Source organism: Equus przewalskii, chromosome X, assembly GCF_037783145.1.
Source record: "Equus przewalskii isolate Varuska chromosome X, EquPr2, whole genome shotgun sequence".
NCBI classification, from domain to species: domain Eukaryota; kingdom Metazoa; phylum Chordata; class Mammalia; order Perissodactyla; family Equidae; genus Equus; species Equus przewalskii.
Genome location: NC_091863.1, coordinates 123,915,818 through 123,940,141, shown reverse-complemented (window position 1 = coordinate 123,940,141; position 24,324 = coordinate 123,915,818). Strand labels below are relative to the sequence as shown.

The 24,324-nt window shown below is 42.9% G+C and overlaps 1 protein-coding gene across 1 annotated transcript in view; it reads left to right on the top strand.

Annotated features, from left to right (window-relative positions):
* The first annotated feature begins 1,759 nt into the window (after positions 1-1,759).
* MPP1 (MAGUK p55 scaffold protein 1) overlaps positions 1,760-24,324 on the top strand; it is a 31,824-nt gene continuing 9,259 nt past the window's right edge. Inside the window, exons 1-5 of the mRNA XM_070604648.1 lie at positions 1,760-2,259; positions 17,556-17,699; positions 17,995-18,073; positions 18,892-18,977; positions 22,427-22,495. Coding sequence (XP_070460749.1) covers positions 2,158-2,259; positions 17,556-17,699; positions 17,995-18,073; positions 18,892-18,977; positions 22,427-22,495 — 480 coding nt within the window. The 5' untranslated portion in view covers positions 1,760-2,157. The remainder of the gene's footprint in view (positions 2,260-17,555; positions 17,700-17,994; positions 18,074-18,891; positions 18,978-22,426; positions 22,496-24,324) is intronic.

Below are 24,324 nucleotides of genomic sequence, written 5' to 3'. Positions count from 1 at the left end.
CCAAACTGGGGAAGGTTGTTCCTTCTGGGGAGTGGGAAGGGGTGAGGAAGTGTTTTCCTCTATTTTATATATGTACGTACTTCTGATTTGTTTTCTTCTTGTTTCCATAATATTCCATTGTGTGGCTATGCCACATTGATGGGCATTTGAATTGTCCACAGGTTTTTGCTATTAACGAAAGCATTTTTACGAACATTGTTGTACATCGCCATTGTTGTACCAGTTCAAGAATTTCTGCTGGATATATGTACCTAGGAGTGGAATTGCTGGCTCAGAGGGTAGATACGTATTCAGTTTTAAAAGATAATGGAAAACTGTTTTCCTAACTAGTAACTAGTTTTGACTCCCAGTAGCAATGTTCAAGAACTCATATAGATTCACATCCTCTCCAGCACTTGATATTGTTAGACATTTTAATTTTTGATAATTGAATGGGTGTACATTGGTATTTCATTGTAGTTTCCCTGATCACTAATGAGTTGAATACCTGTTCATATGTTTATTGGTCATATGTGTTTCTCCATCTGTGAAATGTTTATTCATGCTTTTTAGCCATTTCTTTACTGTATTGTTTGCGTTTTTCTTATTAAATTGTAGTCCTTTATATGTTCATAATAGGAATCCTTTGTCACTTGTGTGTATTGAAAATATTTTCTCCCAATGCACATCTGGTCTTTTTTGCTTTTTACTTTGTCTTTTGATGACTAAAAGTTGTTACTGTTAACAAAGTGAAACATCAATATTCTGTTTTATAGTTAATGGTTCGTTTGCATTATTTAAGAAATCTTTCTCTACCTCAAAATCTAAAAGTTCCTTGCAGATGTTTTCTGTCACAAGACTTAAAAGTTGTGTTTTTTGATATTTAAGTCCTTAATCCATCTGGAATACAATTTTTTTTTCTGCATGTGGCATGGAGGAGGGTTCCAGTTTCATCTCTTTCAATATAAGTAACCATTTTCCAGCTTCAGCTAATGCGAAGTTCCTCTTTACTTACTTAACATGCCACCTCTATCATATACCACAGTTCTACACATGCAAGTGTGTGTTTTCGTTCTCTAATCTATCCCATTGCTTGATGAGTCTATCCCTGAACCAATATCACACTGAATTTCAATAGCTCTTTCTCTCTCTCTGTCTTTCTCTCTGTCTCAGTCTTCTACAGTTCCTTTAGCGTAATCTTGGGGAAGGGAGCCATCAATCATGTGACCTCAAGCTTCTTAGCAGAGAAAACTGGGCGATCCAGCTCCAAACTCTTGCCCTTGGATTTTCTCCTCTTGGGTATGAGCTACTGGAAAGTCCAAATAAGATTACACAGAGTAATGATCTGCTTATAATACTGTGAGGTTACTAGCTTGGGGTACAGGGGGCCAGGTTTTTTAATCAGGTAAAGGTGTTTACAGATGGTGAACAACCCTGAGCCCTGTAAACCCAGTAAATGTGTGTTTTGTTCAAAAAGCCTTCCATCATTTACACTGCTGTTTTAACGCCATCAAGGCGTTAGGATGCTAAGGAATCCTGCTCTAGGACTCCTGAGGGATATCGGCTCCCTTGGTTTCACTGATCCCTCAAAATTTTTATGGCACTAACAGCAGGAGATGTGGCCTCAGACAACTAAAAACAGTTTGCTGTTGGAGGCAATCAGGTCTTTCATCAGTGAACTGCAGACAGCAATGTAAATTACAGGGTACCAGCAGCGTGGGAGCCTTAAGGGCGTTTTCGCAACGTCCTGTGCCCGCATCGACTTACGGGTAGAGCCTCCAGTTGAAGGGGCGGTTCCCTTCCATCCCCACGAATTTGGCTAGGGTGTGGTCGGTACGCTCAACCAGCTCGAGGCTGGAGGGCCCTCCGCAGTTTGGGCGCCGTTTTCTTTATTCCCACAACCCCTCTGGGATTTGGCGGAGGCGAGAGCCGCGCCTCCTTGCGGCCCTCAGGCGCCCAACGCCGGGTTTCGCGGGGGCCGAGGCGTGGGCGGGCCCACGGGCGGGGCGTGGGCGGAGCTCCGCCCACACGCCGCCCGGCGCGCAGCCTGCGGGGTGGTGACGGGCCCAGCCGCGCCGCGTCCACGCCGCTGCAACCATTCCCCAGGCCCAGGGCGCTCGCACTCCAGGCTCTGCTCGGCCCGGAGTCACTGCATTCCCGCGTCCCGGCTCCTGCAAGATGACGCTGAAGGCGAGCGAGGGCGAGGGCGGGGGCAGCATGCGCACGGCGCTCTCCGACCTCTACCTGGAACACTTGCTGCAGAAGCGCAGCCGGCCCGAGGTGAGCGGGCCCCGCGGGGCCCCAGGGCGCGGTGTGCGGGGTCGAGACTCAGCTCCAGGCCGCGCCGCCCGCCGCAGGACCTCACCCATCTGTGGCCCTGTCCTTGGGGGGCCTGTCCCAGGGTGGAGGCCGTGGCGGCCAGCGGAATTCGCGCGGGGCTTCGGGTGCGGTGGGTCCTTGGCCCCAGCAGCCCTTCTAGGTGGGAATCAGGAGAGGTCGCGACCTGGACAGAGCGCTTGCTAAGGTCAAGGAAAACTTCTTCGTGGACGGAAGTCAGGGTAACAGAAAGACTTTAAGGAACAGATCCAAGAGTGGCTGGGTTGTTGTTGAAATGCTTGTATTTGGGTCACCAGAAAAGGGTTATAAAAGCCAAATCTGGCTCTAAAGTGCTCACTCACTGTCCCTCTGCATTTAGGCAAGGCCCCTTGTGTAGCGTGCAAATGAAATGGCCTGTGTGTCCTTGTGGGGGGACAAGGAATCCAAGGATTTCAGAGGTAATTCTGCCCTCCAGATTCCTGTGATGGCTGGTTAATAGCTGTTAACCTCTACCTTCAAAGATGTCCAGAGGGGAGGTTAATCATTTTCTTATTATCTCTCATAGTTCTGGATGTGGGTTGGACCCAGCAAGGTAAGCTTGTCACTCAGAGTCTCTCAGGCCCTTGGGCAAAGCCACCAGAGTGTTCACTCACTCACTCACTCGTCTGGAGGCTGAGGCTGGCTCTCAGTTGAAGCCATCAGCCAGAGGACAGAGCAGCAGCCCTCCCATGTGGCCTGGCCTTCCTCACAGCCTGGTGGCCAGGCATCAACAGTGAATATCCACAGAGACACAGAGAGAGAGCCAGGCAGAGGCTGTGTTACCTTTGATGACCCAGCCTCAGAAGTCACAGCGTGAATCTCTTTCCTAGACTTAGAGATCTTCCAGGGCAAGGCTGTTTCATGCACACTTTTTAAATTTTAAATGCCTAATACATGGGTCCTCATAAATGTTTGCTGAATTAGTAAATGACTGAAGAGGTTTAGAGATTTAACATAACCTTCTGCTTTCATAGATGACCAAACTGAAGATCTATGAGGTAAGGCAAACAGAGCCTCAGAACTGAGTCAAAGCTCACTGTTACTTTCTGCTCCACCACTTTGCCTCTCCTTTATACTGCACTCAGTGTGGTGTTCATACAAATCATGATCACCATACTCTAGGCAGAAAGGAGTGCCGCAGTGAACAGGTGGGGAAGATGCCATTCTTATTCAGATGACAAGACAAAATTGGAAGTTATGCTGTGGAATGTGCACTAGCAGGGAATCAGGGTCTGAAACTACCTGGTTCCGCATAAGCTTGGACACGTGATATTTTTTCTTCCCCATAATCAGCTCCCTTGGCTGCGCCTTAACTTTTTCAAAAAACCTCTTTATTAAATTGACTTTGGGCAGCTTTCTTGAGGTATAATTAGCATACATTTAACTCACAAATTTAATTGTGCAGTTTGATGAGATTTGACAAATGCATACAGTCATGTAACCATCACCAAAATCATGATATAGAACATTTGCATCACTCCAGAAAGTTCCCTTGAGGTCCTCTACAGTCACTCCCCCCTGCCCTCTGGAAACTGGGAAACCACCCTGGAAATGGATCTGCTTTCTGACACTATCATTTTGCCTGTTCAAGACTGCCTTATAAACGGAATCCAGCTATGTGCAGTCCTTTCCCTCTGGCTTCTTTCCCTCAGCACGACCTGAGCCCCGTCTATAACTCAATGACCAGACCTTGTGTAAACCTGTCTGCTCCTTGTGGGCTGGCTGGAGAGATTGTTTGCCTTGTTGAAAAGAGGCCTCATCACTACAAGAGTTATGTTGTGGGCGCATCCTCTGAGTAAACAGTAGTTTTTGTGAAGCCGTGAGTTTACCCTAAAATACTGGATGCAGTCCACCAATTAGGCAGTTTGTTTTGGTGTTATTCAAGGATTCCAAGAAGGTGAAATAAGAAAACTTGCTAAATTCCTGAATGAAATAGCATCCCACTCTACTAAGGTGTGGACATCAGGGGGAGAATCTCCGCATGGTGAGGGGTGGCTTGATCCCACGAACCTGCTAATTCTTATTTCTTAAGGTTCACCTTCTCTTTGAGGCTCTTTCTAGTCTTTGCTGCCAACACTAGGTTCTGCCTTTCACTCACTGTGGCCCTGAGCAAGCTGCTGAAGCTCTCTGTGCCTTAGGTTTCTCTTCTTTGTAAAATGGACCTGCTTGGAGGGTTGTGGTGATGTTTACCCGAGGCAATGCTTGTCAAGCACTTTGAACCACACTAGGACATCCAACATCTCCCTAAGAGCTGCCTGGCTAGTAGCAGTCAGCACGTTTTCCTATACTTCCTATACGTTCCCAAGAGGCAGGAAAGCCTGTGAGGAAGTTGTTGGCTTTAATGGAATTCATAAAATTATGTTGTTAAAGGCTTCATTTAAGGGGATTGCTTTCTGAAAAGTTCTAAAGACTCAAAACCCAAAGTTTCACTTCTGATCATAGTCCACATCTAATATTGAAAAAGTATTGTCAGAAGATAATTTTGCAATAGGTTTGAACTGTAGCCTGTCTCCCGTATTTAAGTATATTTCCTTCCTTGGAGAAACTAATTTTATAAGCTCTCTCTGGCTTTATTCTTTATGGCAGTATCCATTAATGCACATAGAATTGGTTGTAAAATTCCTAACACTGCTTTTTCTCTTCGGTTGTATTTGAAGCGGCACTTTTCCCATGACCTGAATGAAGCAAAGTCGAGAATCCCTGAAAATTCTCTTGGGCCTATGCTAGGTCAACAAGTGGCCTAAGCAATAAATCAGGCTCCAGGTGTGTTTCTACTGAGAAGACCGGTCTGTTGATTCTTAGGCCATCAGATGCAGCATTACACTACTCCATACTGGTAATCAGTCATTCTGACACAGGATTGTTGATTGCCTACTGTGTACAGGCTTGGTGCTGGGGCCAAGAAGGAAGGAAGGAAGGACACAGAGGCAGGTGTGAGGTGTCAGGAAGTTGTCGGAGCCTGAGTCGTGCAGTCTCTAGGATGTAATTGGCAAATAGCACTCCAGGCAAGGGGGACTGCCTGTGCAAAGACATCGAGGTTGTTGCCAGGCGTGGCACCTTCTGGGCTGGCAAGAAGTTGAGTCTGGCCAGTCTGTGGTTTGCATTGTCAGTGAGGCTGCTCCTGATGCTGTCTGATTTTGCCTGAAGAAGAACTTTTGCTCCAGACTTGGATCTGGTTGCTTCATTTGAGGAGGAAATTTTTCCATTTGAGGTTTTTCTTTTCACAGAAAGGATAATAGAAAATAAACTGTAACTTTCAAAATATTTAGTCCTCTCCCCACTTTTCCCAGTACATGGTGTGGTCTCAGCCTGTCTGGCTCCTTCCCTGCCCTTCCCTTCAAGGAACTTTATGACTGCCTTTCAAAAGTAAAGGACTTGGTATACCCATTGTGACCACTGGAAGCTAAGGAGGTTAGAGTTTTATCATGTAAATTCTAGTCAATATTTTAAATTCAAGAAGATAACCTTTTCTAACTCTTTTGTTCTCTGACACTGAATTAGGTATTTCAGGTCAAGATCAATTCCCTTAAATCAGGGGTAATCAGTTAACATTTCATTGATGCAGAGATTTTTCTCCTAAGCAGTGAATTGCTCAGACCTTTCAGTGTTGTTAGAAAAGGAGGACTCTGGGTGTGGAGTGTAGAAAGGCCAGAGTAAATCCCCAGATTTCCAAAATTGGCTGGGGGAGGGGAAGTGACCTCAGGGGTGGGGAACAGGAAGAAAAGCTCTGAATTAGGGAACCAGAGTACAACTTTTACAACATGGAATTTTCTTTTCTGATTCTTCACTTTTTCTTTTTTTCCTTCATTTAAAGACATATACATGAGCAAAGCACATACATAGGTTTTTGCTCAGAAGTCGCCTTCCCTGCATGGCCTACTTAGAATTGCAAACCCCCTCGCCCCATTTCTGCTTTATTTTCCTCCATAGCATGTATCATCATCTTTGAATATTCTCTCTAACCAATGGATTGTTTAGTAGCTGAATCTGCCCACTGGAATGCCAGCTTTGTGAGTGTGGGGTTCTTGTCTCTTACTCACTGCTCTCTCCCAAGCACCTCGATAAATCTTCCTTAGATAAGTTACTAGTTCTCTTAGGGGGATTCTATCTCTGAAAGAGCTCGCCTTGCCCAAGCCATATGGAGGAAAAGCCCTCTTGTTGCTTGGACCCCAGGTGAGGAGATGACTTGGGAGCTGCATCCCCAAATACCCCTTTGTCCTCCTCATATAAAGGCCGCCTCTGTGCTGCACGTTTTGGGAGGCACTGTGCCTGCATTCTCTCCTTGAACCCTCACAAACTCTGAAGTCCATACTCTTAATTTGAGTCCTGGAGTCTGAGACTTACTAGTCCTTTAACCTCTGACAAGTTTCTAAACCATTTTGCCCCTCTGAATATTGATGGCAAAATGGTACTGAGGATTTCACGGAGGGTGTTATGTGCACAGTCTGGGTGCTGGTTTAATGGCTTCACAGTCCTGTGCTTCTTTCTATGTGGGGCTACTTGGGTTTCCTGTTTACCTTCAGCGGAGGGAGAAGCCTTGGCTTGTGTACATAGTACGTTGGGTGGATAAAGCACTTTGCACAAGGATCTTTAGAGACTTGGCCTTTGGATTGATGTATGTGTTCTCCAAAAGATTTAGTGCCTGTGAAACAACATGCCTAGTTAATGTATGATTTTGAGACAGTGCCTGCCAGAAAATCTTGACTCTTAGGCCTTCCTCTCTCCCCAATTCATTTCCCCAGCTCTTGTTGTCTGTGGTTAAACAGTGCTAATCTCTTTCTGATACCTTGAAGCACTCTTGGTTTTCTCCTAGTTTCCCTTGTTTTTCTCTCAAGTGGAGTAGGATCTCAGCCAGGCCAAGAGTTGGTGCTTGCCCGGGGCTGCAGCTGTCTGCAGTGCCCAGGGTCTGCGCTCTTTGGGGATCGCCGCCTTCTTGGCCAGGCCCTCTCCTAAGACTCCGTATGGGAGTGGTTGGCAAAGAGCCCAACAGTAGGCTGAACGTATGTTTGTTCTCTCCTCCATTCACTGTCACTCACTCTAATCCCATTGTTTGGATGAGAAAGCCAACTGGAGTTGCCCCTGCCTTATTCACCCCACCACCGCCCAACCCCCGCCAAGTTTGTTTTTCATCTCTTTTTTAATCTCAACTTCCTTTGAGCAGCTGCCTCTGCCCTTTGAACCCCAATGCAGCTGTTTCCTCCGAGGGCGTTCAGAGCAGCAGGCGCTGCCACTCTAGCAACTTTGTGTGATTAAAGGCCAAGAGGCTGCAGAGCAAAGACCAGACATGGAGTCATGGGCGGGAGTTTACTCCCTCGTTTCTCCCGAATCTGAACGGAGCCATTCCCACCCTGCCTTGTCATTGGTTGGGGACAGGCCCACCAGAGCCCTGCGACCTCCCATGTCCACTGGAGATGAGGGTGGCGGTTTTGAAGTCATGAAGGAAACTCTGTGGATTGGAATCTAGTACCTTTGACTTTTATTATTTCTTCAACATTGCTCATGTCATTTACCAATTGCATTGCATTGGTGGTGATGATGGTGGTAATGACTCAAAAACATAGTAGCATCTGCCTTGGTAGTCATTCCTGTTATCACTTAGAGCTGGGCACTGTCCTATGTGCCTGGGTGCATGAGTGAATAAACCAGATGAAGATCTCTGCTTGTGTGGGCCTTATGTTCCAGATTGGGGACACAAAATAAACAGAATAACAAATAACATAGATATGGCACACTGGACTGTATTACCAGCTGCTGAAACAAGAAAAGTTAGAGTGGATCAGGAGCCAGGATAGGTGCCTGGTACATGGCAGGTGAGTAGATGAACAAGTGGGACAGACTGGAGTGTAAGTTGTCAGTCTCTATCAGTTAGTTATCCTGAGGCAAAAGCAGATACCTTCCCCTTTCTCCTAAGCTCAGTCTGGCCCAGTTGTGTAGCAGGAAGACTGGGATGCAACTTCATCAGGCAGAGCTTGTGTCTGAATCTCGATTCTTCTGTCTTCGCCTCCCACTGAAGAGCAGACTTCTCTTTGGTCTCATCCCCCTGAGGATGCCATCCTCTACACCATTCAGAAAGCCACTGTGAAGCTCCATTTGCTAGTTTTGAAGAAAGCTGACAACTTTGGTCTGTGTCCCTTGAGTGCTTACAGTCTAAGACAATCTTAAACTTGATGGAGGATATCTTCCCCATTTTTCGTTTATGTTGGATGAGTGAGTGAATGAATGATTCCTCCTTATCATGAGCTGCTGAAAGTCAGAGACCATGACTTAACTACGTCAAGATCTCCTGCATTTAATGTAGTCTCGGACCCATAGATTGAATGAAGGAGTCACTTTCACTCCGTGTGTGTGTGTGTGTGTGTATGTATGTACAGAGAGACATCAAGTGTATATCTGCATATCCCTGCTCCTATGGTTTTCTGTAGTGAGGAGATATAGGGGCCTAGTTGAAGCAGTTTGCTGTAGGGTGAGGTTGAGGACAAGCTGGTCCTCCCTTTCTGAGTAGTCCAGGAAAGCTTCACTGAAGACAGGCCCTGGGGAGTGTGTCTTAGGAAGACAGGGTGGCCCAGCACAGGTTCATGGTGGCAAAGATTTGCTTTTGGAGGCCTCACTATTGTGAGTTAGTTCTTTAGTTACCACATTGGAGGTTTCCATTTATCTTAGTCATCAGTTGCAACTTCTGGGTGAGTGTGATAGTGACTCTTAGTCATCGCAAAGGCGACTTGATGGATAAGCACATTTGAAAGACCAACCTTTGGGATAGCAACTCTTGAACTTTTCTGGCTGGATTGTGTTCTGCCTCTGGTAAGCTTTGCTGAGTACTTAATTTAAAGGCTGACATGTTAAAAGCAATCTTTTAATAAAGCTGAATAAGAAGAATATGATGTAAGGGTGGTAGTTTATCTGCCTGTTCTAGGTGCACTATCGTGTAGGCTTCTCCCCCTTTCAAAGGTCATTTTGTGTTCTCAGGACTAAGACTTTCAAATCTGTCATTGTTTAGAACGTTATGCAGGGGCCCATCAAATCTGGAAACACAGGTGAATCATCATAGATGGTTTATTGATGGTACATTATAGCACATGATAAAATCATATCCACGTTTCCAGATTTCATGGCCACCTGTGTCCTACTGTAGTTACCGACACACAGAAATGATCTTGGCTGATAAGCCCATAGAATTAATTTCTGAGTTTGGTTTTCAGCTTTCTCAGCCCCACAGTTGCTAGTGATAAGAGATTTGTAAGTCAGGGTCAAGGAAGGTCTTGAGTTTTATTTCATGCTTTGAAGCCAGAAATTTGAGATTTGAGCTCATCATTTTTTCACAGCAATCATTCAGTCAGTGCCCTGGAATTCTTCATCGTAGACATTCACTCTATAATACATGCACATGGTAAAAACATACAAATAGTATAGATGGTTAATTTGAAAAAGGAATTCTTTTCGCTGTGTTTATTCCAGTTTTCTTGAATCTGCTTAGAGAGGTATTTGATCTCATGCCTCTTAAATGGATCTGTGGCAGTAGCTACTAGCTTTGAAGAGTTTTAACCACATGGTCCCAGGTAACCATGGGCAATGCTTTGAGGAACTGTTTGGTCATGGTGTATCATGGCCTCTTACTTTCCCATCCCAGAATATGAATGGAAATCTCAGTCTGCACACCAGTCCTGTATATTGCATATTTCTCCAGGATCTGTTGCCTGGACCCATTCTTTAGTACCAAGCTCTCTTAGTTATAGTTCTTTCGTTGCAAACAAGCACTGTTTGCCAGCCATTTTGCTAGTTATTTTATGCAGTAAGCTCAACTGACTCTACTAGGAGCGCAATAATAGTACAGTATCAAAACCATGGAATTGACCTTGGTACAATGTGTGAGTATAGTTCTATGCCATCCTGTCACGTGTGTGGATATACGTAACCACCACCACAATCAAAATACAGAACTGTTCCCTGGTGCTGCCCATTCATAGTTACATCTCCCCTCACCCCCCGACCCATGGCAACTATTAATATCCTCGTCATCTCTTTAATTTTGTCATTTTTACAAGAGTGTTATATAAATGGAATCATATAATATGCAACCTTTTGAGATTGGCTTTTTTCCCTCCTTAGAATGCCTTTGAGATCCATCCCAAGTTGTGTGTATTAATAGTTTGCTCCTTTTTTTGTTGGTGAGATGTGTTCCATGGTATGAATGGATCATAGTCTCTTGAACTGTTCGCCTGTTGTAGGCCATTCTGGTTGTTTCCAGGTTTTGGCTATTATGAATAAACCTCTTATGAACCTTCATGTGCAGGTTTTGTGTGAACATTTCTCTTGGGGTGCCCTTGCTGGGTTGTGAGGTAGTTGTTTAGTTTTTTAAGAAAGTGCTCAACTCCCTTCCTGAATGGTTGTGCCATTTTACATTCTCAACAGCAATGGATGAGAGATTCACTTTCTTTGCATCCTTGTCAGTGTTTAGTGTTATCACTCTTTCTTTAATCTCAACTAAACTGACAGGTATGTAGTAGTATCTTATTATGCTGTTCATTTGCATTTCTCCCTGATGGCTGATGGTATTGCACATCTTTTCATATCCTCATTTGCCACCCTTCCTTACATATCCTCCTTAGTGGAATATTTGTTCCTGTCTTTTGCCCATTTTCTAATTAGATTGTTTTTATTGTTGAGTATTGAACATTCTTTATATATTCTAGGTACTAGTCTTCTGTTGCGTGTGCAGTTTGCAAATGTTTCTCCCAGTCCATAGCTTGTCTTTTTATCATCTTCACACAGACTTTCATAGAGCAGAAGTTTTTAATTTTTAAGAAGTCCAGTTTGTCAATTTCTGCTTTTATGAATCTGTGTGTCTATAGCACACAGTCTTGATTGCTGATAACTATGTAAGTCTCGAAACTATGTAAACTGAGTCCTTCTACTTTCCTCCTTTGCAAAATTGTTTTAGTTACTCAAGGGCCTGTGCCTTTACATCAGGTACATGAGTTTTTAAAAAGTCATCCAGAGGTGCTTTTAGTATAACCTACATGGATCAGGTGAGTGAAGCCACTTGTGTGTAAGGAAAAATAACATCCCAGGTGCAGGAGAATCAGCAGCCGAACTTGACTTCCATCCCAGGGAACAGTACAGAATGGCCTGGAGAGCGTGTGCCCATCTCCAAGGCCAGCCTTCCATAGCCCTGTGAGGAGACAGGTTCAACGGTGCCAAGTATTCTGAGATTTTAATGAGAGATTGGAATCTCCTGATTTTTACTTCCCGAAACGAAAGTATGTGGTTGGAATGAAACAGATTTGTGAGCCATCAGTTTGCAACTTCTGCCTTGTTGGTTACACCTGGAGCTTTAAATTATACGTTTATTCCTTCATTTATTGTTCCACTCACTGTAGTGACAAGTTCAGTGGCCCCTTCCCTTCATTTCTTTTCTTCTCTCAGCTTCTGCCATGTATATGTATATCTTAATATTGTCACAGTGTTGACACTTACAGTCTGCTCTTTGACTATAATTGTTTCATGACTTGTCTGTAGGTAGATTCTATGAAGGGAAAGTTAGCAGTTTTTATGTTGTAATGACTGGTTGCCAACCCAACAGCTTTAGCCCACTTTTCGCTTGTCTCACTTTTCCCTGGCTGATGAGACATGAACATATGTCCTCTGGAGAAGTTCTGGGACAAATGCCACTGACCTCGCCCTTCTTCCTTCTTCCTGCCTTGAAAGTGGAGCTAAAGGCCAGATTGGTAGTTTTTTGGGAGATGCTTTCCCCCCAAGCCTCATTTCTTTCTTTCTCTGTCCAGGGACTTCCAAGCCCCAGCCTGCTGTGCTCTGCAGAGTGGCCGATTTCTCTTCTGTGCACATTCTAGGCTCTGCTGTCTCAGCTCTGCTTGAACAATGACCATTCCCCCACTCTGCTTTCTGTCTTCCAGAAAGTTATTGAAATCTCTCATCCCTGATGACTTCCTTATGTTTTCTTCTTTTTTTGTGGGTTTCTAATTCCCTCCCCACTTTGCTCTCATTTAGCAGAGTCCAGGGTACACCCAAGTACTCAGGCTGCCAACTTGAACCTGAATCACAATCACTGAGGAAAATTCTATCTCGCCAGAATAGAAAGTATTGTACTTTGTAGAGCTTTTAGGAATAACATGTCTTCATTTCCCTGTATAGAAATTAATTAAAACTGAAGGGATGCACGAAATTTTGAATGCAAACGTTTTCTGTAGTGGTGTCTTTCAGGATTCTGAAGATATCTCAGCACTCCCTACAGAGAGAGTGGTGCAACATCTTCATGACGACAGCCCGCATTTCCTTCACCCCCATCCTGTAGTCGCCCAGTTCCCTTCCCTAGGAGCAACCACTTCCAGAGACAGCATATGCATTTACACGCAAATATAAATGTATTCATTTTTTTCACTGTTTATGCTGATAATAGCATACCTTTCCTCACTCTGTCCTTTTTTTTTTCCCGCTTGACAATATATCTTTAAGATTATCCTCAGAGCCTCCTTTTCATTGCTACCTGGTGTCTGTATGCCGGGCTGCCCCCATACTGATGAAGTGTTAACTGTATTGTGGGATCACCTGAGGTAGAGTACCTTGAAGTTATGTGGAGTTCTGTGCCCCCAGGTATCACAAGTCAATTTTCTAAATACAACCCTATCTTAGACAATTCTGCTTTAATAGCGATGCCATGTGACTCAGCGTCATGTGAGTGTTTTGAAATTCTAGTTGCTACACAAGGAAGTTTCCCTTTCTCAGTACTTCCCTCATTTGAAGCCACTCAGTAACTAACACTTATCAGAGTTTCTACTGACCTCTTAGAAAGGATGAAGTAAATTAAAATGTTACTTTATATTATTTTGTAAGAAACACTCCCTGTCTTATGAGACATATGTTCATCTACAAGCCTCTACCTTCCTTGTCTCTGATCTTCCAGTCGTTTTTCCTCTAGGCTCTTGAGTAGACCATTGGACACTGCCCAGGAGTGAATGGATGAATACATCTACTTCTAAATCTAGATAGATAGATAGATAGATAGATATTCCCACCTGGGATACTCCCACTTCTCCTTCCCCATGGAATGGGTGATATGTGCACAACTCACAGCCTACCCACTGGGAAGATCTTCCCTTGGGCCCGCTCCTGTGGCCCAGTGGTTAAAGTTTGGCATGCTCTTCTTCAGTGGCCAGGGTTCAGTTCCCGGGCCTAGAACCACAGCACTTGTTTTTTTAGCAGCTATGCTGTGGCAGCAGCTCACATACAAAAAAAGGAGGAAGATTGGCACCAGATGTTAGCTCAGGGTGAATCTTCCTCAGCCAAAAAAAAGGATCTTCCCTTCCTGCTGTCGTTGAAGGGCACCCCTAGATGTGGCTGGAATGCAGCTGCCATCCATTTTCAGCTTATACTCATATACCAAATTGACCCTTCTATAAGCTAAGCTTGGGCCTATTCCTCTTCCTCCAGCCATATTATTTTTGATTTAACATTTTCTCTGGGGTGGATGGGGGGCACTTTCAGAAGTTTCCACTTGGCCTTCCCCACTGTGATACCTCTTACCCTAAGCCCTGGGCAACTCCAACATTAATAGATTAGAAAGATGAGGAAGAAAACAGCAAAGGAGACAGAACGAGTGTTTCGAGAAGAGAGTGATCATCTGGGAGATTCAGCCATGTTGTGGTATAGCAGTAGTTATTTATTCTCACTGGTGTGTGGTATCCAATGGATGGCTGTGCCACAGTTTATTCATCATACTGCTGATGGACTTTTGGGGTGCTTCCAGATTTGGGCTTTTAAGAATAGTGTTGCTCTGAAAAGGGCACACCACTTCCATGGGATTCCTGCCCAAAAATGCACAACCTCAATCTAATCATGAGAAAACATTGGACAGACTCAAACTGAGAGACAGTCAACAAAACAGTAGGCCTGTCCTCTTCAAAAACGTCAAGGTCATGAAAGACAAAAAGCCTGAGGAACTTTTCCAAATTAAGGGAGGCTAAAGAGATGTGAAAACTAAATTCAGTGCATGATCCTGGATTGGATCTTGGTCTAGGGAAAGAATATATATACCTATAAAGGACATAATTGGGACACTTGAAATTTGAATGTACACAGAGAAGCTGATGGTAGTATGGTCTCAACACTAAATTTGCTTTCTTTCTTTCTTTTTGATGAGGAAGATTGGCCCTGAGCTAACATCTGTTGCCAGTCTTCCTCTTTTTGCTTGAGGAAGATTGTCGCTGAACCAGCATTTGTGCCAATCTTCCTCTACTTTATGTGGGATGCCACCACAGCATGCCTTGACGAGTGGTGCTAGGTCCACGCCTGGGATCCGAGCCTGCAAACTCCGGGCCACCAAGGCAGAGTGTGTGAACTTAACCACTACACCACCAGGCCAGTCCCTAAATTTTCATTTTTGAGAATGTTTTTGTTCTTAGAAAACACACAGAACCTTTTACGGGTTAAGGACCATGATGTCTTTGGATTATGCTCAAGTGATTCAAAAATTAAATTTTATAATATTAAAACAAAAACATTGCTGTGATGACATTGCCCTCTACATCTTCTGGCGCACATGGTATGTGTCTCTGTTGGGTGGATGTGGAATGCCTGGGTCCAAGATGCATCGTATGCATGAGGCTTCCAGTTCTCTGCTCCATGGCTTGCGTTTTCACTCTTTTAATGCCATTTCCCCCCAGTATTTTGTTTGAAATTTTTCAAACTTACTGAAAAGATGAAAGGATTTTATAGTAACACCCATTTACCACACCTCCTAGATTCTACAACTGACATTCTTCCATGTTTGCTTTATCATATATCTATCCAAAAACCATCCAACTCTCCACTTTTTTTTTGCATTTCAAAGTAACTTGCAGACATCAGGGCACTTTACCCCTAAAACCTTCAGCACGCATATCATTGGCTAGAGTTCAATATTTATTTATGGTTTTTTTTTATTTTGGGCTAAAATTTACATTCAGTGAAATGCACTGGATGAGTTTTAACAAATGTGTACGCCTGTGTAACCCTACCCCCTGTCATGATACAGAACATTACCAGCATCCCAGAAGGTTCTCTCATGCCCCTTCCCAGCTATCCCTTCCCATCCCATTAGAGGCAACCACTGTTTTAATTTTTTTTTTTTTGCTGTAGTTTTGCTTGTTCTATAACCTCATTAATTGTATCATATAGTATGTACTCTTTTGCACAAGGCTTCTTTCACTCAACAGAATGCTTTTGAGATCGTTTGTGTTGCTGCATATATCAGCAGCTCGGTCCTTTTCTACGGACGTGGCACGAGTGGTGTATGCATTCTCCTGTGGATGAACACCTGGGTTGTTTCCACTTTTCAGCTTTATGAGTAAAGCTGGTATGAACATTCGTATATAAGCCTTTGTGTGAACATCTGTCCTCTTTTCTCTTGGGTGCATACCTAGGAGTGAGATTGCTGGGTCGTAGGGTGAATGTGTGTTTAACTTTATCTAAGAAATTGCCAAACTGTTTTCCACCATGGCTGCACCATGTAGCATTCCCGCCGGCAGTGGATGAGGGTTCCAACACTTGGCATCATCTGTCTTTCATTTTAGCCTTCCCAGTGGGTGTGCAGTGGTGTCCTGTTGTGGTTTTAATTTGGATTTCCCTCGTTACGGTGATGTTGAGACCTTTTTCATGTGCTTATTGGCTATTCATATGTTTTCTTTGGTGAAGAGTCTGTTAGCAAATCTTTGGTCCATCTTTTCATTGTTTGTCATCTTGTTATTGAGTTGTAAGAGTTCTTTATATGTTCTAGATACAAGTCTTTTGTCAGATGTAAGTATTGTAGATTTTTACTCTCAGGCTGTGCCCTACCTTTCCAGTTTCTTCAGTGTCTTTTGGTGAGAAGTTGTTAGTTTTGATGGTCAGTCGTTTGCTTTTATGATTATTGCTCTCCGTGTCTACTAAAACTGCCTCAGTGGAGGTTTTGAATGAACAGATCTTCTTAATCTTAAAGTATTTATCTTTTTAGTTTTCATTTTATAGGTAGAATCTTTTATGTCATATGTAAGATATTTTTCCCTCCTCCAAGGTTAGGAAGATGTGCTCTGTTTTCTTCTCCAGGCTTGGCTATTTCACATTTGGAGCTCAGTCCACCTGGAATTGGGTTTGGTACGTAGAATGAGGTGGGAATCAACAATTATTTTTCCTGTATGCTTACCTGATTGATCCAGCACCGTTTATTGCAAAGACCATCCTTTCCTCACTGCACAGCAGCATCTCCTTTATCATAAATCAGCAGACTGTGTATGTGTGGTGTGTTTCTGCACTTTCTATTCTGTTACAGTGGTCTTTTGTCTATCTTCCTGCCGATGCCACAGTGCCTTAAATTACTTCAGGTTTATAATAAAGAGGTCTTGCTATCTACTAATGTAAGTTGTCCACTGGGGGAAAGAGGTCGCAGTGAGATGGCAGGAGGGGTAGTGATGATCTCTTCTAGGTGGCCACTCTGATTTCGACCAGTAGTATTGTTATCAGCATAGGCCAGGGGTGGGTCCTAAGCATCTAATTCTTCAGTCCAGGTACAATTTCTTTGTAGCCTAAGAGATGATTTGTGAGAGACTGATGCTGACCTGAATCACCTTTACTGCTGTGTGACCCAGAGTGTCAGGTTGCTGGAGGAAGTAAAAAGGGAAAAGAGCAATTGGGTCTTGTGCTCACCCATGCGCCTGTCACTGGAGAGGCGCTTGTTGTTTGGAACAGGAACGGCCGTTGTCATCCGTGCTTGCTTCTCCCCTTTATTGATGTGCTCCTCCTGCAGTTGTCCCCTTCTGCCTCCTCCCATTACGAATTAATTCCACCCTGGGTCTTTGCTTTAGAGTTTGTGCGCGCACGTGTGTGTGTGGGTACGCACACACCATACAGGCACACTGCTCCTCAACAGAAACCATGGGGGCCCAATGTGCATTAGAAATCAGAATTTTTCAACTTGTGTTATATTTTATGTAATACCGCAAGCAGGATCCAGGATACTACCGTATAAATCAAACACATTAATATTTATACAGTAAGCTGTATAAACGAGTCTATTAATTTGGATAAATAAAGCTTACAAACAGCTTCACATCAATTCAAGTGAGATTGGATGCCAAACTTATGAAATAACTGTTGGTTTTCAGAGCCTTTTGGATTTTAGAATTGCAGTTACAGACTAATGGTGGGCCTTGACTGCTTACTTTATACATTGCTCTGTTATTTTGACCTGACAGGCTGTGTCACACCAATTGAATGCCGTGACTGAGGACATGTACACCAATGGATCTACTGCCCCAGGTAGCCCTGCCCAGGCCAAGGGACAGGAGGTGCGGAAGGTGCGACTCATACAGTTCGAGAAGGTCACAGAGGAGCCCATGGTAATTCCTTGTCATAGTGTCACCTATTGGTTCCTCTCGACCCCATGAGTCACTGGGCCACAAGAGGAAACACAGAAGGCTACTCATGGAGTTAGGGAAGCAGCCAGCTCCCATATTGTCTCTTCATCCACATCTCAAGCTCCTCCTCCAAGTGGGCTTCAGGCCCATTCTAGTTGAGGACCACCCCAGGTATAGATGGAAAATATTTCTCCTGAGAAATCGCTTTAAATTGTCTGAAAGATAACCTCCGAAAGAGCTTAAAATAAAGCTTCGTGTGCCATTGTCTTTATTTCAGGGAATCACTCTGAAGCTGAATGAAAAGCAGTCTTGTACAGTAGCAAGAATTCTTCATGGCGGCATGATTCATAGACAAGGTACTTGAGTAGGGGGCTCCTAGGTGGTGTTTCATTCAGAGATTAATCATTTACTCCCTGTTCAGTGGGACATGAAGTTCGTAGTCTTCAAAACTGGGAGCATTTTTGTGTGTGTGCTAAGAACATTTTGTATTTTAATGTATTATTTTGTTCTCTCACCCCCCAAAATAGCTTTTACTAAATGATGCGTCTGAAAATGCATTTTGGGTGTTTTAGCTACACAGCAAAGAAACATCTTATTTGCTGGTGAACGAAGAGGACTGAGAACTCTGCCCTGCTTTGTGTCATAGCTCTGCTAGTTCCAGGGGACTTGGAGGACGGGGTCTTTTATTCTATGGCGGGAGCACTGAGGGCAAGGAGGATGAGATAGTCTTAGACTGTCAAGTGCTTGCCTTCATATGTCCCTCAAAGGAATCAAAAGAACATTCCCGGGGCCGGCCCCGTGGCCGAGTGGTTAAGTTCACGCGCTCCGCTGCAGGCGGCCCAGTGTTTCATTGGTTCGAATCCTGGGCGCGGACATGGCACTGCTCAGCAAACCACGCTGAGGCAGCGTCCCACATGCCACAACTGGAAGGACCTACAACTAAGAATATACAATTATGTACTGGGGGGCTTTGGGGAGAAAAAGGAAAAAAATAAAAATCTTTAAAAAAAAAAGAACATTCCCATCTCTCATGGTTGAATGTTCTCAACCCTGAGTATTTTACACAGTCTATTGTATAACATGCTCTAGATCATGGTTTCTTATCTTGAGTTATATTGACAGCACTTGTTTGAACATTTATTCTTCTGTGGACTGATTCTTCATTTCCTGGTAGGCTCCCTTCACGTCGGGGATGAGATCCTAGAAATCAATGGCACAAACGTGACTAACCACTCAGTGGACCAGCTGCAGAAGGCCATGGTGGGTATTTGCTACGCCATTGTCTTCATGAAGTGTGGGAGCCCCATTTAGTAAACTTCTAAAACAAGGCAAATAACTCAGAGTGTCTGTCTAGAAAGAACATTGGACTGGGTGTCAGAAGGCCTTGGTCTTTAATGGCAGCTCTGAATCCTTGCTCTGCTTCATTTTAGAATAAAAGAAATCTGTGATTTTGAGCAGATAAATTAACTTCTCTAAATCATTTGTAAAATGAAGATAGTCATCCATATTCTTATGTCATTGATTTGTTAAGAAGAGCGAATGGGATATTATAAATGAACAGTTGAGTGTGCTCTTTAGATTCAATTGATATTTGTCAAGCACCTACCATGTGCCAGGCATTGTGCTTGGTGTTTGTGCTGGCTGTCCCGTTTGCCCCTCCAGATTCTTCACCATCCTTCTCCACCCCTGCATACACACCAGAGACCATTCCTGTAATCAAAGCATTAAGGAACACATAGGGTGGTTGGGGGTAATTGGCCACTGCCGGCAGGAGCCACACCTTAGGTATTCAGCAGTAAGAAGCTAGGATACCAGCAGGGAACAAACCAGAGAACAGCACCTTGGGAAGAAGTGTCATTTGACCCAGAATGTGGTTTTTCACTTGAGACAGAGATGAAGAAACTAAACCTTGAAGAGTTTTCAAACTCACCCATGGTCACATGGCTGTTTAAGGATACACCTAGGATTTGCTTTAATCAAAAGTCCTCACCTAGACTTCTACTTCTGACCAAGATATAGTAACAGAGACCAGATTTACCCTGCCTCTTGAAATGACCCAAGTCTTAAATGTCCATGTACCTAAGAGCAGAGCTTCAAAATATTTGAAGCAAAAACTTGTAGAACTGTAAGAAGAAAAAGATAAATCCACAATTATACTCTGCAATTTCAATCTCTCAATAAGAGACAGTGCAAGTAGGCAGAAAATCAATGAGGATATAGAAGATGCAAACAACATTATAAACCAACTTGACCTAACAGAACACTTGACTCAGCAACAGCAGAATGCACATGGAACATTCTCAAAGATAGACCATATGCTAGGCCATAAAACAAACCTCAAGAGATTTAAAGGATTCAAATCATACAGAGTGTTGTCTGCCCACAATGAAATTAAATTTAGAAATCAGTGACAGAAAGGTATCTGGAAATCCCTAAATATTTGGAAATTAAACAACACACTTCTAAATAACCCCTAGGCCACAGAAGAAATCACAAGGGAAATTAGAAAATTCCAGAATAGTGGAAATTTAGAGCATGAAACACCTATATTAGAAAACAAGAAGGGTCTCAATCTATGGCCTCAGCTTCCACCTTAAGAAACTAGAAAAAGGAGAACAAATGAAACCCAAAGCAAGCAGAAGAAAAGAAATAAACAATGAGAAATAGATTGCACAGGACCTTGGCAAATGAATGTGGAAGGTAGAGGGGTTTATAAAAGATAACTGAAGTAGGTTACTTGTAGAAATTGTGTGTGTGTATATTGACACAGTTGTATATGAGCCAGTTGGAAGATGTGAGGGAACCAATTCATTACTTGGAAAACTGTTAACTAAAGAAAAAGAATAATATATTTGTCCTTTTTTTCCTATATGATCTCTACCACTAAGTAACCAGATAGTAAATGAGGAGAAGTTTTCTCTGTAGAAGTATTCCAGCTAATAAATGAAGGAGTGATGAAGTTGGTTAGAATATCACCATTTTGCAACTCCTGATGAATTAATGGACTAAGCATTGAGCAGCAGTAGCTGCTACTGTGACAAAAAAGACAGACAACCAGACATCATGTGCCTCCTGATAGAAAACATACCACCTCTGAAATCATCTTGCCAAAAAAATTGGACATGAATCTGATCAAGCCTTTTTCTCAATTCAACTGCTGATTTATAGGAACTATAGAGGAGTGAGAATCGTGTCAGACCACAACATGCTGATGCAATCGGCAGAATCCAACTGTAAGAAACTCTAATAGGACCAACAACCCATTTCCTTCAACAGAGAAAAGACTAGAGAAGAAAACACTGTAGGAGGAAGGGGTAGATGAAAAGTGTCTTGAAAGACATATCAACCAGTTGCAGTGTGGACTTTGTTTGGATCCTGATGCTAACACACAGTGTAAAACCACACGCCCAGACCCATGGGGTGGTAATAGCTTCACTGCCATCCCTTGACCTTCACTCTTTGTAAATAGCTCCTTCATTCAACTATCTTCCCTACCCTCAGGAGCGGGTTCCCTGTTTCCTGCCTGCTTCCGGATTACCAGCTTGAGAAGGCTGGTTTGTTTCTCCACAGAGCAGGTTGCTTCTCACTAAGACTTTATGTGCATCAAGTGAACATTCAAAATTTGTGCTTCCTTTTGATTTATGTAAATTGACTGTAAAAGTTCATTTGTGTCACATGACAAAAGATACAATAAACAGTTGACTTGGAAAAATATTTGTTGTACATATAATAGTTATGGTAGACAGTTAACTCTAATATTTAAAGAGCTTCTAAACTTTATTATAAAAAGACAAACAACCAAATAGAAAACTGAACAAAAGATATAAGAAGAAAAAGCATATGGCTGGTAAGCTTTTGAAAAGATGTTCAACTTTAGTTTACGGTAATAAAATTATGAAATAAAGCAACCATGAGATACTTTCCACCCATCAGATTGGCAGAAATTTAAAAGGAATGTTGATGTAATTCTGGAAAGAATTTGGGAGGAAAGGGACTCTCATATATTCCTGGTGAGAGTGGAATTGCTGTTATCTTTTGGAAAAGTAATTTGAGGATAGCTATTAAAATGTTCTTACCCTTTGATTCTGCATTTCCACCATGGTATTCTAGTCTATAAAAATCACAGTGCAAATATATAAGGATATATGTTCAAGGATGTCTGTTGCAGCAAACTGTGAAAACACCTGGCAACAATTGACATGCCCAATAATGGGGAGGATGGCTGAGTAGAGATCGTCGTGTATCAACCTAGAAGTCTGTCCATGAAGTAATGCTAAATAAAACAAAGCAAATTAGAGAGTAATACATATATTCTAATCCCATTTTCGTTAAAAACAGAACAAAATACATACATATAAATATGTATATATGTGTGTAAATATTTGCAAATGTTTTTGTTTGATATCTGTGTGCCACGGTTCATTTTAGGTACTTCTGGGCCCTTTTCGGGTCAAGTGTGGAGAGGAGGGAAAATCATTAGCCTTTTCTTCATTATTCTTTGTCCATCTCCATGTTGTTACAGTGGTTTATGGGGCACATGACACTTTTGTATTGAAGGAGGAATTGTCCTACAGAATTTCAAAGTGAAGATGGCTGTTGGAAAAGAAAAAACACATAGGACTTTGAGAGGGGAAAAATGACTTTATGAAACCCCAGGTCATCCAAGTTAGTTTTTCTTACAATTTAATTTCCCTTTTCTTTTTTAATAGAAGGAAACCAAAGGAATGATTTCATTAAAAGTAATTCCCAACCAGCAAAGTCGTCTTCCTGCGCTACAGGTAAGTGGCACCATTCTCTCTGTTGTGATGATGGCAGGATTCGTGCCCAGTGTTTGGTTCTTTGAGATTTGATTGAGGTCAAGTGATTCTGACTTTAAGGTCTAAATATCTCACAAGTGTAGCTGCTTGCTGCTCTCTGAACTAAACTAACATCCATTGCAAACAGGCAAGCCTTCTTTCTAACCACTGCCTGTTTGTAATGGATGTGAAAGGAAAGGTTAATCTCCTCTTTATTACAACGTCAGGAGGAAAATGGGCAAAGAGAATGTAAAGATCATTCACAGGAGGAAAAACACAAATGGGCATTGAGCATATGAAAAAATATCCAATCTTACCAGTCATCAAAGAAATGCAAAATAAAATGTGTGCGATACCAGTTTTCACCAAACGAATTGGCAAATATTTTTTAAAATAGTAATAGGGGCCGGCCCGGTGGCACAGCAGTTTAAGTTCGCACGTTCTGCTTCTTAGCGGCCTGGGGTTTGCCATTTCAGATCCCAGGTGCAGACGTGGAACCGCTTGGCAAAAGCCATGCTGTAGCAGGCGTCCCACGTATAAAGTAGAGGAAGATGGGCATGGATGTTAGCTCAGGGCCAGTCTTCCTCAGCAAAAAGAGGAGGATTGGCAGTAGTTAGCTCAGGGCTAATCTTCCTCAAAAATAAAATAAAATAAAACAGTAATAAGTAGGCCCAGCGATAAACAGTGCCAAAGGAAAGAGTCTTAAGCACTTACTCAGAATTCATTGAGAGTCTACCATGTACAAATGACTTTGCTAGAAAATGGAGGTGATATAAAGAGAAATGGGTACATTCCCAGTCCATAGAGCTCCTCGTTGGTGGAGGAGAGAAATAGCTTGGACAGGGGGTTGGCAGATGAATGGGGAAGAGGGAGTTTTTTTAAAAAAGTAACTCTGAAGTTTCTATCGCAGGTTACTTCAAGTATGATGGTATAATTTTCTTTTTAAGTGAAGGTTTTAAATTGGCGTTTTGGTACATGTGGGCATGTATACAACAAAGTACACAAATCATAAGTATACAACTAGGTGAATTTTCATAAACTGAACACACCCATGTGAGCAGCACCCAGCTCAAGAGACAAGACACGCCCAGCCCCCTAAGAACTCCCGTGCCAATTTCCAGTCACCACAACCGTGACTTCTAACACCAGAGACGAGTTTTGCCCCTTTTTGAAATTTATGTCAGTTGAATCATACACTGTGAATTTTCCTGTGTCTTATTTCATTCACACAGTATTGTGTCTGTGCTGTCACATGTAGCACCAGATGACTCCTTCCCATTCATCTGTTATGTGAGATGCTGTGGAGGGACTTCTGGGTTGCCAGCTGTTTTGCTCTCACAGCTAGTGCTGCTGTGAACCTCCTTGTCCCTGTGTTCAGTGGAGACCTCTGTGCATTGCTGATGAATTGGAGGGTATGGTCATCTTTGCTAGTTGTATCATGTTACATTCCCAACTGCACTGATACAGATCCCAGTTGTTCCATAGCCTCACTGCTACTTAGAATTATCTGGGTTTCTTTTTTAATTTGGGTATTGTGGTGGTGGTATCACATTATGATTTTAATTTGCATTTCTCTGATGGCTAATGAGGGTGAGCTCCTGTTTATATATGTTTTTCTCCTTTTGGATGTCCTCTTTTGTAAAGTACCAGTTCAAGGCATTTTCTTACTGATTTGTAGGAGTTCCTTATATATTCTGGATAAGAGTCTTTTGTCTCTTCCTCTGTGGCTTGTGTTTTTATTTTCTTTGTGGTCCTGTTAAATGAGTTGGGAAATGCCATCTTTTTCTGTAATCTGTGTTTGTATGAGATTA